Here is a 19,211-nt window from a genome sequence, read left to right on the forward strand (position 1 = left end):
AAGTCAAAAGTTTGAAATTTGATGGTTAGATGTAAATATAAAAAATTATGCATGTTAAACTATTTGTAATCAAGCACATAGGTCAGTAATGTAGTTAAGTTTTTATTATTAAATAGGGTGAGGAATGCAAAGACTGTCTGCCTAAAGGAAGTGATGCCATCATGGAGGAATTTTGAAGGAAAACTGACTTTGAGTGGGTATTAAAGATAATGCATGTAATTTTCATTCAAATTATGTTTATACACATTTCTTATGTAAAAACTTTTGGTATATGCTAAATTATTGTAAATTACTTTACTCAAAAGATTGTGAATGCACTGAAATTAAAGATTTGCCCACGCCAAAAATAAAAAATATTAAATATATATGGGAATTTATGCCCATGCTTGCAAAAAGCATGTATCTCCCTTTAACAAAATTCGTAAATATTCATTAAATTATTTACAAATTTTGTATTCATCCATACTTTCAGCAAGAAATTCAAAGACTGCCTGGTATTTGGAAATGAAGGATGTATTCATCCATACACTCCTGTAAAAGTTACTGTGAAGAAATCTATTATATTATATATTAGTTATTAGATGTATCTAAATTTATAGTGATTATAAATATTATCTAAATAAATAATAACTTCACATTTAATTGTAAACATAAATTGAAATTCTGTTGACAAATATGTTTATAAATTTATTTAAGCAAGAAATTCAAAGACTGCCTGGGCAGACACATTCAGAGTCCGCCCAGGGCTTCAAATGTTCTAGCTATGCCGAATATAATTTAAATTGAAGAAATTTACAGAATAGAATATAGCCTTTCTAAGAAAATCTTCAGTGTGTCTAAAAGATTTGGCTTTCTATGAAGACGATTGTTTAAAAGTAATGCTTTATGTATATTTTCAGAAAGACTGGTCATTTTAAGAGGTGGTCACCTTAAGTTATGTTATACAAAAAATTTGGCTATAAAACGATTGAATTATATTTTTATTTTACAGCTTCTACTATTTTTAATGTGGTAAAAATTTTATAACGTCCGATGCAGAATAGGCAAATCAAAATTCCTAAATAAGACAAGAATAAAAGTATTACCAATGTAACACAAGGAAAAAAAAAAACTTTGATTATTAATAACTGTTATACTAGAGTTTATCTGATCGAAAAGCAAATCAGCATTTTTAAATATTGGAAATGAAATTTACTAAATCTACAGAAGGCAATGAATGAAAGTATTAATTCATTACAGCTCTTAACATTGCACAAGTGAAAGACGATCACTGAATGCATATCCTTCCTGCTTTGAAAAAAGCCTATAGACCCCCCTATGAAGTCTTTTTCCATTCTTCAGTATTCGAGAAGTGTTCATAGCTTAAGGGTTGTGTTATTTCAATCCTAATGCGGTGTTGCTATGGTTACCCGGGTCATTAGCGTCAACTCTCTTTGGCAAAAAATTCCATTTTCACTTCCGTGAGAATACTGCCAAAGGTAGCAACCCGTTATTCTGACATCAGAAAAACAGTGTAATTGGAAATTGGTCCTTGAAATGTCAACCAATTTCCAATCAATGATAATAATTACTTGGTTTTTCGATTAAGCTTTCATTTTTAAAAGTTTCCATTTCAATTTTAAATACTTCTAAGTTACTTCATTCAACTACAATTCTACTAACTTTCTCTAAGTAGATAATATACTCAATAATCCATTAGTAAATAAATTATGTGTGTGTGTATAATATATATATATATAGATAGATAGATAAGAAAAATCCGCATTAGTATAATACATCTGAAATTTTTTCAAATTATGCAATTATATTGCTTGCAATAAAATCAAGTCTCTCTGCTAACCCTTTGTCCTGTTCTGACTTCCTCTTTGATGAACAAACATCAGAGAGTATAAATTTAGGAAAATATCTAGTAAGCAATCTACACACTGGAAAGTAAAGAATGTGAATCATTTTCTTCAATATCCCCTTCTCGGGTCTTCCCTTCGGGTTAATATCTGTGTATTCAGACATCAAAATTTAACATAATATATCCATTATTTCTTATTCTTTATTATTATACCAAATATATCCTTTTCATTAATTATATGTATATAATGAATAGATCATTGAGACATTTTAAAACAAATATATAATATGAAATTATTATATAATATGAAAAATGATAACATAATGGCTACATTAGCATACTAAGCATGTTTCAAAAAAAGGAGGGAAGTCAGATGTTACCCTATATGTACATTTTGCACAAAAAAAAAAAAAAAAAAAAAAAAAAAAAAAAAAAAAAAAAATCTGATGTGTACACCACATGACTTCCTTGTACGGAATATTAAATTATACGCATTTTTCTTGCATTTTATTTAAACTTACTAGATTGAATTAAACCTACTTCGCCGACAGCACATAAACCACAATAGAATAAATGCATTCTTTAAAATTCACTTTGTTTACCATAGCGACACTCTGGCACTAGGTTTACTTAACAGTATTAAATTTCAGAATACTCAGAATAATACTCAGAATGCACAAAATGTATATCATTTAAAGAATTATCTAATCGTTGCCACATGTTCTATTCAAATACTATAATAAAGCTAGAACTATGTATAAAAGAAATTAAGCAAACAAAACAAAACAGAAACAGTTTTTCACAGACGATTGAGTATTTTTCATTTAATTAATTCAGTTCTCACTTCGCGAGAAGGTAAAAATACATAAAAACTCAAAATATCTATATTAAAAATTACGAAGTAAATTTCAAACGCTTATTTCCTCGAAAAAATTCCAGAAAGAATTAAGCATGATTTAATTGGCAATAATAAACGAATGCGCTATCTTTGTTGTTGCGAAGCTAAGTTTCTCTAGATTGGCAACAAATCCACTATTCTCCTGTTTCAAATGTAAACATCAATGGCCGCCATTAAAAACAGGCTTAGCAGCAATTAAACAACTTTAAAATTGCTGATAATTCTAAAAATATTGCACACAGATTTACTAAAGGCATAAAATCCTTAACCGGAAGATAAAAACAACATAATTCAATCATTTTTAAAAGCAAAAAATGTACAATTTACAAACATATAAGAGTAAAGAAACTGAGATCACTGAGCCGGGTAATAGAATGGATATATATATTTATATACGTTTGGTGCTGCCGATTGCAACCAAAATATGAGATGCACATCTACATGTTATAGCAGTCCTATATACAAAATTTCAACGTTCTGAAGCTACTCGTTCTTGAGTTATGCGAGATACGTACGTACATACGTTCATACAGAGGCCATGAAAAATTCTCTTCAGAATTAATTTTAAAGCAGTTTTAGAATTTTTTTGAAGGAAAAGAGTATTTTATTCTGTCCTTACTTACAGATATGACACAAAAACATCGTTAAATTGCATTCGATAGAGGTCAAAATGGATATTTTCGTTGAAATGTGCTGCCTGAAACTTTTCGCGATTACAATACTTCCTTTTTACTTCGTACAAGGAAGTAAAAAAAAAAAAAAAAAAAAAAAAAAGGAAAAGAAAAAGAAAAAAAGCCAGTTCTAAATTTCCCGTTTTACTGTACTGATTGTCGAAACTTGCACTTTTCATATCTTGGAGGCAAAACTTAAGATATATATTAGATTTATATATAGCATTATTCTAACACAGGTATTTTGACACAAAATAGGACATAATCTGAAATAACACAACAATTCTTTTCCATATTTCGATTCTACAACTCAAATTATGCCAAAGTGTCAAGTTTAGTAAAAACTGCACAAGTAGTTTTCAAAAAATTAGCTCTCAAATTTTTAGCTCCACCATGTTAATTGAATTTAGTACATATATATTTATTAATCTCTCTTTTTTTTTATTAAACTTATTTAATTCTTTCTTTCACATTTCGAAATTTAGATTTATTTCAAATAAAATTTGCCCATTCTTTATGATTTATTTTTTACATTTACATTTTAAAATAATTTTTCAAAAATCATTTTGAATTATAACCTATAAAATGTTTACCATCATTTTAAAGTAGATGTATTTCTAAGCATACTTGCAAAAAAATAGAGTTTGTTATTCAAACCTTCCTAAGATACACGTAAATTTACATTTTGGCATGTTTTGAAATTTGGCGTATTTATTAAAGTGATACTAATGAAAATGTGGTTTATGCACTTTGTTAAAATTATATGAAAGTGTGAACGATGACTTTTCCTCCCGCTCGTGGACAATGAAAAAAAAGGAAGGAAAATAAGTTCCTATACATTAAGAAGTTCACCAAGTGAATTATTCTTGATGCAAACTGAAAAAAAAAAAAAAATATTTGCAAAGATAAATTTTTTAATTTCTTGCCAAAAATTACAAAATTTAATATCTAGGCAAAATTTGAGTTGTAGAATCGAAATATGGAAAAAAATTGGTATGTTATTTCAGAAAAAGTCCGATTTTGTGTCAAAATACCTAGGTTAGAATAACACTATATATAAATCTAAAATATATGCTAAGTCGTGCTTTCAAGAAATGGAAAACACAAATTAAATTTTGACAATTGGCTCAGTAAAACAGGAGATATATAAAATGCATCAATGTACATTCAAAAGCATGAATGAGAATACAGTAGAAGTCCAGAAATCCACAAAGCTTGGGACCAGATGTTGTGCAGATTTTAGGATTTTGCGGATTTCAGGACAGAAAAGATAAATCATAATATTCAGACTCAAAGTGCAAAATGATAAAGCGTATTAAATACATTTAATTAAATGATTATATACAGTATTGCAATAATTTATTATATGCATTAAATTATTATTACATATATAAATTGATTATATTATTCACTGTATTATATGTACACAGCATCGAGGTTTGATGATTTCGCCTCATGCAAAGATTTCCAGTTTCGGATTCCGGTGTTAGAATCACTGTTGCTGTAAAATTTTAACAGCTTTTCTTTATTTTTCAGTATCATACACAGTCCGTGTCACAATTCCATACGATTCTGCTATAAACCAAGGAGTAGCACCTGCCTCCATCTTTTGCAGAAATTGCACTTTTTGCATTACCGTCAATGCAAGGGGTTTACGTTTTTCAATATTGCAAGCAGAAAAATTATGAGTGCATTTCTTACCTGTCGTATTAAAAAGTGCTGAAATTTAAAATATTCTTAATTTATCCACAAAATATCTGGGGGAAAAAAAAGGCAGTACTAAACAATCTCGTGAAATAACAGAGCTTAGAAAATACGACAACGTGAATTGTGAACTTGAAAGAAGAGTTGAGTGAATTGTCTGCTTTTTTACCTCGATGCAGATTGGATGGAAAAAAACTTTTATCATGGTGTCAATAATTTGGTATTTCCGTTATGACTCATTAATATTCAGCTATTATGATGTCATTATTCAGTAAGTATTTTTTCTTCGATATTTCGCACTTCATGTTGCGGTTTCTGGAACTTATAAACTGAATGTTTATGTTTTGAGAGGCAACGCGGATTTTAGGTCCATGCATTTTCAGTATTTGACTGTATTACAATTCTGCTTCTCATTTTGATAGATAAGTCACTTTTTTCCAGGGACAAAAAAACTATATACTTATTTGCTGTTCAAAAGGAAATATATCACTTAATGAACAGCTATATATCATCTCTTGAATAAATAATTTAGTATTGAATTATACTCACAGATACAATATCTGCTATGCATTTGCTAGTGTTGCCTTTATCATCTTTTATCGTGATAGGCCGATCTTCCTTTATGCGTTGTATAGCTGCAGGACAATCTAGCTATAAAAAATAAATGTCAAAAAGAACACTTTTAATAATGTTAACAAAATAGAAAATTCCCAAATTCATTAAAAAAGCCTTATTCTTAATAAAACTAACTCTTCACAAAATGTTATCAAATTTCTAGATCTTCAGATAATTAACTACACACAAATTAAACTCTATGACAAAACCAGGAACTTCAAATTTGCAACTAATAAATTAATTGCACTTAAAACATTTCCAGAAATGTAATTAGTGACACAGTAATTAGTCAAATACAACGAAGCAAAAATATTTGTACAATAAGAAATATTAATACTTATTCAAGTTCTATAATATGATTTGGTACCAGATAAATTTATTAATTTCTGTCTTAGAAAAGCAGGCGTTAAATGCTCAATTTAAATCTGTTGGCTAATAGGATTATGATAATTTATTCCTAAACCTGCAAAAGGAGGAATCGGTTGTCTGCTGGTTAAAAATTTGTAAATTTTGTAATAATTAGTATATAATGTAAATTACAAGTTTTTTCTGGCATTATATTCTTTTACTAACTCATGGGCCTATTTGATCTTTCTCAGTCTCAGAATAAGAAATTAATCTCTAACAACAACTTTAACTAAACAATAAGTTTAGCTTGCCAACTATGGCTTCAATATCTCACAGTACAACATGCCACGAACCACTACCTTCTCCCACTAAATATGACAATCCTAATGTATTCCATCACTGAGTACATTTACAGACATTTCATTTCAAATTTTGCAAACAAGTCAGTTAATTTTAATTTCCTTTCTGGCATTGATTTGTACCTAAATTTGTATTAAAATACCTACATTTGATTTTGCGTTTAAATCTAAAAGAATGTATTAATTTGTACATATTTTTATTGTTTTCAAATATCTTCTTTAATACATATTTCAATTTATACTAATTTGTACCAATCTTAATTGTTTTATTCTTTTTACTATACTGTGAGAGTGTGAGTGTTCTTTTCTAAAGTGAGGATCTCACTTAATTCAGTTCATAAACAAGTACCTTAAATTAAAAAGAAAAACTTACTCTTTTTTTCTTTTGTGTGTGTGTGTGTTTGTTTGTTTGTTTATGACAAGTATTTTGGTTCAAGAAAAATAATTATCTTTCTCTTTTTTGAGCTTTGTTCATAACCTATGATTTAAACTCTAGTAAAACAACTAATTTGATCCTTACTTAGAAAAAAGACGAAACACTTATCTGATAATGGGCTCGTTTAATCCCCTTGACAAGTCAATAACAATGGCTACCTATTTAGTACTTTTAATTTTACATTTTAATATTATATTTTAGAATTTTTATGATTTAAAATAATATTTCTATACAGCTTAATAAAATATTTTTACTACAATAGAAATCTAAATTACTTAAAATACTGTCTCAAATTTATTCCAGTAATTCATTGCATTAAATAAATTTATGTTTCTTGGAGATGATCTATAGAAAACTTTTGTAATAATAAATTATATATATATATATACACACATGTGTGTGTATTTTTATGCATTGTAAATATGTGTAATATGCATATTCATGCAGAGAAATTATATTCATCACTTTCAAATCTTATTATGTGAACATGGTTTATCTGGGCATGACAAATGTTATTTGATACTTGACAATATCACCTGTGGATGATTCTCTGGTCACATGAAATAACATTTATGATTAATCTGCATTATTAATTTCATGAGCATCTGAAATTACAATCAGGAATTTTGAATTATCAAACCAGTATGCTTTTTTCCCCTTATAGGCATTTTAATTAACCTTAACATTATATATTAACATATGTAATTATACAGCAAATATATATACAGTGTCTCAAAAAAGTGATGGGACAAAAAAAAAGTGATGGACTTGTGCTTTACAAAAGGAAACTGCAATAAAATAAATTTAAAAAACATGTAAAATTTTTTGTGGGTGTGTTTCATACTTAAATTTAGTAACAATTATTACATAACATACATTTTCTCAAAATATTAATTTAATAAAAATACAATTGTTTAGAACGGAGCAGAAAATGGCTCACATAAGTGATGGGACACTACGTACTATGCAACAAAAATTGTCTGAAGTAAGCAATAAAAATATCTTTTGGGGTATTTATTTTTACTCAAAAGCAATTGCCAATAATTTATAAAATCGTCTGCAGTATTTCTCTCCAGTTTGTTATGGAATTTTTGTGTTTTTTAGCTCTGTGCAAACATGAATGCTAAACGAAGAGAAACTTTGCCTGGAATTCGAAAATTAGTTATTAATTTGCATATTGAACGTGGAAAATCTATTAGAGAAACTACTGAAACAGTTAACTTCAGTCATTCAACAGTTTTCAATATCATTAAACGATATAGTAAAAATAATCATATGATTCAGGATAAAAGAAGACCTTGCCGACCATCAAAGTTATCCAATGGAATAAAGCGAATTATCGTTCGAAATATTAAAAAAAAATCCAAGAATGAGTGCTCCTAAAGTTGCTGCTGATTTACAAGCATTATATGGAGTAATTGTTAATTCTGAGACTATTAGAAGAGTAATTCGATCTACTGGATATCACGGTAGAGCAGCCAGGAAAAAATTCTTCCTAAGTGAAAAGAATAGAAAACTCAGACTGGCTTTCGCAAAATCCAACATAAATAAGAATTCTGATTACTGGAATGAAGTTATATTTGCTGATGAGAGTAAATTTAATATATTTGGTTCTGACGGTAGAATCTTGGTGTGGAGAAAAACCAGGGAAGAATTTCGCAAACAGAACTTGGTGCCAACAGTAAAACATGGTGGAGGAGGAGTTATGGTATGGGGGTGTATGTCGTCCGCTGGAGTTGGTAATCTTGTTTTTATTGACAGTATAATGGATCAGTACAAGTATATTGACATTTTAAATCAAAATTTGAAATCTTCAGCACAAAAATTGAACCTTCATAACGATTTTAAATTCTACCAGGACAATGACCCCAAGCACAGTGCTTTGAACGTTAGACTCTGGCTGCTGTATAACTGTCCTGAAATAATAAAAACACCCCCACAATCTCCAGGCTTAAATCCCATAGAGAATATTTGGCAAGAATTGGAAGCAAGAATTCGCAAACACACCATTTCTTCAAAACAACAATTAAAATCGGTGCTTCAAGAAGAATGGGGTAAAACCACTCCAGAAATCACAAAAAAATTAGTCGAATCCATCCCAAGAAGATTAAATCATGTTTTAAAAGTAAAAGGAAATCCAACAAAATATTAAAACCTTTTAACAAGTAAAATTTTTGATAAATATTTGATGGAAAAGTAAGTGTCCCATCACTTAAGTGAGCCATTTTCTGCTCCGTTCTAAACAATTGTATTTTTATTAAATTAATATTTTAATATTTTGAGAAAATGTATGTTATGTAATAATTGTTACTAAATTTAAGTATGAAACACACCCACAAAAAATTTTACATGTTTTTTAAATTTATTTTATTGCAGTTTCCTTTTGTAAAGCACAAGTGTCCCATCACTTTTTTGAGACACTGTATATATATATTTGTACAATATATAAGTTAAAAGAAAATTTAGTGCTTACACTAAAAAGTAGCTTAGATACTGTGGTTCCCGTGACAAATTTTAACATAAGTAAAATAAAGTGCAATGAAAAGTGTAAATATTAAATAAACAATATCAATCACTAGAATACTTACAAATAAAATTCAAAACTAATTGTAAGTAATATGTTGATCAAGGTAAGGCAAACTTCAAACAATGGAATAAAAGTGTGACATAAGACTTAAGCAAAAATACAAAAACAAAAAAGCAGTAAATGGTAGACTAGGCCAATTCGAATCTCATTACTGACTCTTCAGAGAAAATTTTATAATGATTTTCGAATCCAACTAATTCCATATCGCATTTCATCGAAACAGACAATTGAAACTGAATACGAAACTCTTTTTGAATATTAACTGAAAAAGACTTAGTCGTAAACTTTAGTCTCAATTCTCTGTTCCATTTCCTGACGCGTCCGCTTGAAAAAACACATTAAGGTGTAAGAAAAAAACTATACATAATGGCCTGGTTATGACAATGTACAAAATAAAACAAATAGCAATTTGCTATTACTCAAATTTATAAGATTTTTAGGGAGGACCTACTAGCTTATACAGTTTAAATTTTGTGAATGTAGCTAAAAAATTAAATTAAAGAAAATTAACATTAAAATAAAAAGTGAAGAAGATTATAACATTATTGAAAGGGTCTTGCTATGACCAAAAATCAATACAAGGTAAAGAAAAAACTTTTAAAACAGACCTGGAACATCGATGTCTTCTTGCTGGACCTGTGCTAACTCAAAACGGACGAAAGCCTTGAGAAAGGAAGGAGCCAACCAACTAGACAGGATGACGTAAAAGGGAAAGAAATGTCATGATGAAAGAGCCAATGAAAAGTGACTGACCGTTGCAATAAGCCTGACTCAGTGTGAGGGCGGTGGCAATTTGCTGCAGAATGACGAAATTGTTCAAGATGGCAACTTGCTCGACAAGTTTTAAGGAATTTGGGCGTAGGCGAAAGAAAAATGACTAATTTTACAAAAAGTTAAAATATGGCCACAGAAAGTAAGAATAAATTTGAAAAAATAGTAAATTGTTAAGTAAAGTCATAATTCTTCAAGTTAGAGGGCTATCAAGCTATCAAAAATGAAATGGCCCATAAAATCAATAACAGGATAGATATGGCCAGAAAAAATTAAAATCTATTTAAGAATAGAATTAGAAGTACCGTGCCAAATTTTAAGAGTAAAATTGAAGCTGTGAGAGGAATCAATTTTACATTCACACATTAGATTCTCTGAATCAGCCATCCACTTTACACAGTCCCATAGGGTTTTAAATATAAAATTTCCTTATCTAACTAAAAAAATCTAAAATAAAAAGTTAATGCCAGCTTTTTTTAAAGCATTTTTAATGACTTTTGTAGGAATTAGGTTGTTCTGCAAGATAGTTACAAAGTAGAGTACTTCTTCTTGGAGGTGTTTTGTAGTATTACAGATTCTTTTAAATCTAAGCAGTTGTGCGTTAATTGTATTGATTATGACCCTTTTAGAAATATTGGAATTCCAGTTAGTTAATTTAAGCATAGGAATAAAGTAAGTAAAGTACTTCTTTTTGGAGGTGTTTTGTAGTATTACAGATTCTTTTAAATATAAGCAGTTGTGCGTTAATTGTATTGATTATGACCCTTTTAGAAATATTGGAATTCCAGTTAGTTAATTTAAGCATAGGAAAGTTGAAATCTCTTCGTTTATCGTAGATTTTCAAAAAATTGTAATCTAGAATATGCAAATCAAGGTAAACTATATCATTTTTCACAGTATTTGTAGTATTAAGTTGTAGGCAAGAAGGGTAGATATTAGCTTTTTCTATTTTGTTGAAGTTGCTAAAGGCAATTACATGATCAACATAACGAAAGATGTGCTGGTAATATTTTTTATCTTCAATATTTAGTGAACGTACAAAAGTAAATTCTTGTGTGAAAAGGAGTAATTCACAGATTGCTGTTGAAAAGTTGCCACCCATAGGTATTCCCTGTATTTGTTTAAAGATGTTGTTATTAAATTGAATATAATTGTTGAAAAGAACACTTGAAAGAAAAAGTTGCCAATTTTCAGTAGATAATATTGTAGTAATTTGGGGAAATAAATAAGGAAGAGTAAGTAAGCTGCTATAAATTTCTTCAAGTGGTAAAGTAGTATACAGGTTCTCCAAGTTGTAGCATTGGATATGTTCTATTTTAAGTGAATTCAAGGTTTTAAGAATTTGTTCGTTGCTTGATATGATCCAGTTGCAATGTTGATCTTTAAAATCATAATTATTGATTATGTCTCGAATGGGATGAAGTTTTTGCGCAAAGAGATAATCTATCTGCTTTAAATAACTTCTGGTACCATTGAATCTGAACTTAACAGGAGTCACGAAATTTTGGAAGTGCATAGAGATTAGCAAACCTGTTATTAAATTTGCAGGGACGGATATAAAGTCTTTTATGAAGTGCATTAAATTTATTGAAAAATATCTTAGTGCTGGTAGAGATTTTTTGATAGGTGCAAGTGCTATGCAATTCCTTATGCAGAATGTTGTATTTTTTTTTTTTTTTTTTTTTCAAATGACACTGAAATTTTTGCTAGCTTTGTCAACCTTTGTGATGATAAAGTTTTCTTGTAGTTTATGAATATGAGATTCTAAGATGACATTTATTGTGGATATGACTGAAACTAGTCAACTTGAAGAGCGCAAGTTTAAAATCTTTAATAAGAGCTGCTTTCCATTCAAGAAATGTAGTCGTAGTCAAGTTGATGCTATTACTAGCCAAAATAATGAATTTATCAAGATCATTGGTGAAATGTTTTAAGCAAAAGTGTTTGTTAATACTGAAAGTCGGACGAAATTTGGTAGCTAGTTGCATGAGTTCTCGCAGTTGCACATCTTCAGTGATATTGAGATCTCCTGTGATAATATGTTGGTAAAAATGATCTACAAATTTATTGTAAACAGGAAGCTGGCAATTTCATATGCTATCATCTATTACATTGTGGTGGTTAATTATCACGTTACCTAAAGTTTTTTCAAATTTAAAACATGGTTTAACCTGAAGTTGTTGGTCAGGGAGCAATTGTTGACATTTTTTTTTAACATGCATGGAATTTTTAACTGATCATAATAAGGGTGCTTGAACTGTACTGTACAAAAAAATTTTTGCGATAAAATTTACTATTCTTTAATTTAAAATTTAAATTTGTACAATATATATATATATACATATAAAGGTACTTTGTAATAACCTACACCCTTTGTTAAGTATTATATAGAACACACTTACATACACACTTTAATATGCTACTACACATGTCTGAGTAAACATGGAATTATATACTTTATATTTAATCATCATTTCACTAAACATTCTTGTTTCTTATAAAATACTTATTTTTATTATTGTTTATGAATAGAAAAGTACTCGCGAGCTGCAGAGACAGCCACACAATTGCTTTTCACCAGCTCACAGTCATCAATGAATTATAACTTTTGTAGCGATGCAGATAAGCAGAAAGCACCATATATAAATATATATCAAGTTTAAACATAAATAAAAATCCAATTAACATTAGAAAAGCTAACATATTTTAACATAAAATACTGGTTCAATAGCTGAATTTTTTAGCAGCATTGTATAACATAAACATAAATCCAAGCAGAATAATATCGAAAATAAAGTGGAATTATTAAAATTTTTACTTACTCGAAATTTTTTCATGAATACTTCAACAGTTGGAAATTCTTCACTTTGAACTTGTTTGAATGCAGCTTTATATTGTACAAGAAGCTTGGAACAAGCAGCAGTATACCTTAAGTATTCAAAAATATGCTCATACATAACATAAAGTTGTACAATCAATGACTATTAATTGAGACTATGATTTACAACATATAATTTTCATAATTATTAAATTGTAAAACTGCTTAGAGAACATTACATTATTATGCAAAAACAAAAATTTGAGATGTGGTATGAGAAACAGGAAAAATATACGAGTCTAAGAAAATTAAAGCAATATGAGTTACAATCATAGTCACTGTTGATGCAGTTAAAATTATTACATCTTATGCATTAGATATTTCATGAAATTTAGATGATTTCATAATAATAGAATATAACCAAAACAAAAAAATCTATGATTAAACCAAAATCTACTTTTTCCTCTTTTATGTGTATGTGCATGCATTTGCATTAAGTGAAAAAATTTAAGCAACTTATCACTAGGCTTTTTTAGAAGTTATGTTAAATTTATTTATTATGGCACACTTCCTGCCAATGGCAACTCAAGCTGCCTTTACTTTCTTTTCATGTAGAATTTTTTTTTTTTTTTTCTCAGGAAAGGGGGTGTTACAAAAGGTTACTAGGCCCATTGTTTGTTCAATTACTAATATTAAAAAAAAAAAAAAAAAAAGTTTAGAGATTGCTGCATGAATCATTTCTCAAGCTATCATGCGTTATGCAATGATGAAAGTTAAAACTAATAAGTAATGATTTGCTAGATTAGTAAATTTGGGATGTAAATTATTCAGTAGGTGTAAAATTAATGATAATGTAGAATGCTTTGGTTTGAAATGTACGCCAAGCAAAAAAATGCCCCCCCCCCTCAAAAAAAATTCGTCATCATTGTATAACTCATGGCAGCTTGAGAAATGATTCATGCAGCAATCTCTAAACTTTTTTTTTTTTTAATATTAGTAATTGAATAACAAAGGGCATGGTAAGCTTCTGTGCCAATCTATAAGAAAAGAGCCAACTTATTGATCATTCCTTTAAAAAAAGTTGCTGGTAGTCTGCCAAAGGTTTGGATTTTAGATCATTTTGAAGGTCGGTCATTTAGATTTCAGACTTTTTACCATATTCATAATAGAAAATACAGTGGCAGACGCAGACTGCTGCTCTTAAAAAATAGATCATTTAATGATGATTGTTGATAGGCAAATTCATTAAGACTGCATTTTATAATTTTGTTACTTTCTGTCCTCTTTCAAGGCATATCAAGAATTCTCAGCTAAGTTGACAAAAATTAATTAAACAATCAAAAGTTTTGTTCCTTCAGGGTTCCAAAAACTCTATCTAAAGAATATCAGAAGAAACAACTTACAACTTAGTTTTATCTCATGATTTATTAAGAAAGTAAAAAATTCTTTAATTTCACTGCTACAGATGACAAAACAGTTATTTTATGCAACTTAATAACAATCAGTTTATAGAACACATACACTTCCCCCCCCCCCAAAAAAAAAGGAGAAAGAGAGGGAAAAAAAAAGGAAAAAATAAATTCAAGCAAATAATTACGCATAAAATTAAGACCATGTGTTTTAGAAACAACATGAAATTTTTTGTCAGAAAGAAAATTTGATATAAAAACTGGTGCCATAGTATGGCATATGCTCATATAATAGCAGGAATTACATAGGAAAAAAGGAGAGAAGATACAGACTTAAATTTCTGAGAAAGTTACATAACATGATACTGTTGGTTTGCACATTCTAACAAGGTGAACACATTAATTTGCCATTTAACCTCTTAACTGCTGCGGAAAACCTACAAGATTAATTTCCCAGTGCCATGGTTTTTCACACAGGCGCGCATAGTTATGCGATGAATTAGGGGGAAAATAAGTGCAAGTTTTACTTTCTAAAAACTGTTTACTTTCACAAAATAAAGAATACAAGAAAAATATGAATGCACAAAATTTAATGTTTTAAGTAAAAGTATGGTAAAAGATGTAAGTATAATACAAATAATGTTTTTATAATAAAAAAGATCCCTAAAATGGAGTTTCGATCAATTCATTTTTAGACCAGTAAAGTGTAGTATCAGGTTTCAGTGTTACATGTGAAATCAGTATGCCTGAAAAAAACATATATTTCTTCTGAACTGGTTGAATGGCACTGGTTGAATGTTCTTGATTTTTTATCTGCAAGGTGTTGGTTCATATCAGGGATAAATAGAAGGGCTAACTCATTTCTTTGTTCGACTCCTCGCCGATGCGAGCCTAATGGGGGAACGTAACAGGCAAATAATCTGAAGTCACGGTGATGCCACCTGTCCTGATTTCCCGCGTTTAAAACAGTAGTTTCATTAAGCTGCGAGACGATTTTCTAGAGGTTACATATCCCAAATTAATTTTAATAATATATATATCTGTTTTCTAATAATGTATATATTTAAAATAATTTATATATATGTAATTTTAGTCAGTTTTTATTTTAAATTCTTTATTGTAAAGTATAGTTTACGTAATATGGCTTTTTGCACTGCAGTAACGTGCTGTAGCACTTACAGAAGTATGAAAGGATGAGATATTTTATTTCATGGGACCAAAGGATCCAAATGAGAGTTTGCTTTTGACGAAAGAATGGATACACAAATGTCAAAGAGAAGATTCTATTAATGTGAAGAGCGGAAAAATCTGAAGCAAACATTTTCTATGCAGTGTTTATGAAGATGATATGAAAAATCGCTTGTTTGGATAGCCACAAAAAGAAACTGTTGAAATGGAATGCTGTGCCGAAAGTAAATTATGATGACAATAATAAATCAAATTTTAATGATTTTGAAATAAAACTCACAAATGAAAATGTAGATCATCCTGAATGTTTAAGGATAAACAAGAATGCATTGATAATTTGAAGAACAAAATAATATCCTTAGAAAATTGTATCAAAGTATTAAAAAATAGAGAGAAGAAAAATTTTAGAATGTTTGTTCAGCGACAAAGAAGGTGGACGACATCTAGACAGAAATTGGTATCAGAAATTAAAATCTCAAATAGTGAAATTTGGGGGAGAGGAGCACAAATCGGAGAATTTGGAAAAATGTCTGAAGCCTATTTTTATAAAGATGCAGATTAATGCATTACTGAAAAAGAAGAAAAAAATCAGGTGGACTAGTGAAAATATTTCACGTTGCATTGTCATAAGAGCTCTGTCATCTTAAAGCTATGATTTTCGGAAAGAAAAAAAATTGGAATATCTTTACCTAGTATTATCAAATTAAAGAAACGGTGTTTATTTTATTTTTTAGTGTAGTCCAAGAATTCAAAGTAACGTTCTTACTCTAAAGAAGGAAAAAGGCGAATATTTGTATTCTGTAGAAAAAATATGCGTTCTCAGTTTCGATGAAATGCATATAGATTGAAAACTCTGCTATGACTCTAAACTGGATTAAGTTGGTTCTTTTCAAAATGTGCAGTTTGTTTTAATCAGAGGTCTCATTTCGCGCTCTGCCTCAAATTACTGAGAAACCGCATTTTAGATAGAGGATTTGTTTTAGAAGATGTAACTGTTTTAAATTTTGATATGATTAAAGAGGTTTTAAATAGAGATTGAGAAGAAATCAAATTGTGTCACAAACTAAAACCAAATTATTTAATGGTCAAGGGAAATGAGAGACAAAAAGTCGCTCCAGAGAAAACATTATTTTCAAAAAGTACCGCAAAAGGTATACTCTACCCCACAGGAAATCAGAAAGCATCTGACTTCTATGAGTAAATCGATAATATCTTCGGTATTATGAATAGTACCAACAAGAATAACAAGTATTTAACAAACTAATTTTGTTAAGTACTTGTTAAAGTTATTCTTATTGTATCCTTTGTAACTAATTATTGATTAGATTTTGCACTAGATTAGCATTCTAGATAAAATATAATAATATAAAACATCAAAGTAATTGGCATAAAAAACCTGCTTCCTTTACTCACACTTTTGAAAAATTAAATAACTGTTTTAGGTACTCTGAATAAAGCTATTTGGTCAAAATTAAGGTAACAATCTTATATACATTTATTTAATTGTAATATAGATATTACAGTATAAATAACAAATAAGTATAAATTACAAATAAGTATAAATTACAAAATTATTTAAAAAATATCTATTATATTGAATCGGAAGAGAATTATAACAATGTAAAATTTACAATTAGGCAAAAAATCAAACGTAGGTTAGCAGAAATGTTGCCATATATGTCATATATGTTTAAACCTATGTCGATGTAAAGTTGTTTTTTGAGTAGATTTAAATAGCTGCTATTATAGTTATCTTAGAAGCAGTATAAAAATTCTCTCAGTTAGCATGCAAATAAAGAAATGATTAGAAATAAACGTGCATTAAATAAAAAAAACCTGCAAATAAAAATAAAAAAAAACCACGGAACTTTATGTTAAAAGAGTAGCACATTTTATCTATTATTTTAAAATTGAGTAAGCATTATTAAATTTTTTAATGGTTCAGTATAAAATAAATACATAAAGCAGTAACATTGCCTCTTCCAAATTATAGCTATCTTTCATACACAGCTCATTTTAAATGCTGGTTCGAAAACGTTAATTTCCAAGCTGTGAATTATATTGGCGCGCTCAGTGTCATCATGGCTACGTCATCACTTCTTACTTTCTGCTTCAGGGGGAAAAGCTCTATGAGCTAGCCCTTCTCTTCTAAGTCCTGGGTTCATATACTCGTCTACAAAACGGTTAGTTTCAGTAACAATATGAAGCACGAGCAGTTCATCAAAAAAGATAAATAGGTTTGAAACCTCCGTTATATCTTTCTTTATTCCTGGAACCTACTACAAAAAGTAAACAAAAACGGAGGACACAGAATAAATAAATAAATAAAAAAAAAAAAAAGTTTTACTCAAACACCAGCCAATACCACGCAGTCATTACTTTCACCGCTTTAGACGTACCCCTCTCTTCAATTTCTCCCCACACTTCTCTGAAATAGTATCCTCCTTTGCATACTTTGTCAAGGTCATTGTGGTGTTGCATTCCAAAGCTTTGCGAATAATTTTATGGGTAGCAGAGTAAAGCAAATGATAGTATTTCGGAAGGGCATATATATACGTCCCGGGCAGTTAAAGCATCGGCTGAGCAAGATGTATATATACGCCCGTGGCAGTTAAGGGGTTAAGAACATGGTCAGGTGTTTTAGATCCCATCATCATTGCTACCTAAATAATGATTTTGTTTACTCATACATAAACACATGAAATAATTCTACATACTCTTTTGGTGTAACACAATCTTTAATATATGCTTTTTCCAAACACTGCAGAGTGTTTATAACAGAATACAAATCTGCCATATTATCATACCTGTGTGAAAAAAGAAATATTTCACATAAACAAATAACATATATTAACAAAATTTAATACACAACATAAGTATAGAAAAGTTTAACACAGTGTTAGAAAATGTGAAATATAAACATAATCAATATATTGGTAGACGAAAGATGTATTACAAAAAAAAAATTAAAAGCAGAAGTATTGCACACCAACTTTAATAATTGACAAATACAAAATTGGAGAGGGGAAGTGCCTAATGTCTTCTTCAGAAGCAAAATTATTCTGCATTGGCACACTGACTCTCTCAATTAAATACAAAATAAACAACATGCTCTATTAAGCAAAATAGGAAAAAGCCAAAAAGAAGAATGGGTTAAGTTTAAGAGATTATTTGTAAATATTTTCTATCATCAAAATTGATAAATTTAATATTTTTTCTCTTACTCCTACTCAACAGAAACATTAAATATCATATAGTATTTGCAATGAAAGAAATGTGCACCGGATCACAATAATCATAGTCCTAAAAAGGACAGACAACTGCTTTTTTTCTTGAAATGTCCAAATTTAATCACTGGATAACAAAATTAAGCTGAAATAAAATTTTATGAAGTAACAGGAAGTAATTCATATCAATATAATCTTTAGTTCAAAAATTTTTCTTTGCTCTAATTTTGGGGAATGGCAAGAGGGAACTTGTTTGTTTACAGACAAAATGGCATAATGCATTGAAAAAGCAATGTGCTTTCCCTGATTATGGGAAATAAAAATCTCTGAAAAT

General features: G+C 29.2%; 1 protein-coding gene across 2 annotated transcripts in view; it reads right to left on the reverse strand.

Moving 5' to 3' along the window:
* Vps28 (vacuolar protein sorting 28) overlaps positions 1-19,211 on the reverse strand; it is a 96,643-nt gene that overhangs the window by 65,238 nt on the left and 12,194 nt on the right. The window contains exons 3-5 of one of the 2 annotated variants that reach the window (XM_085820544.1): positions 18,368-18,457; positions 13,058-13,163; positions 5,669-5,770 (exon numbers count right to left, since the gene is read on the reverse strand). In XM_085820544.1, the coding sequence (XP_085676670.1) occupies positions 5,669-5,770; positions 13,058-13,163; positions 18,368-18,457 (298 nt within the window). The remainder of the gene's footprint in view (positions 1-5,668; positions 5,771-13,057; positions 13,164-18,367; positions 18,458-19,211) is intronic. The other variant, XM_085820545.1, reaches the window with a different exon arrangement.

The sequence above is a fragment of the Stegodyphus dumicola genome, chromosome 7, assembly GCF_044657685.1.
Source record: "Stegodyphus dumicola isolate Sdum_Otavi_A_Nest chromosome 7, ASM4465768v1".
Lineage (NCBI taxonomy): Eukaryota > Metazoa > Arthropoda > Arachnida > Araneae > Eresidae > Stegodyphus > Stegodyphus dumicola.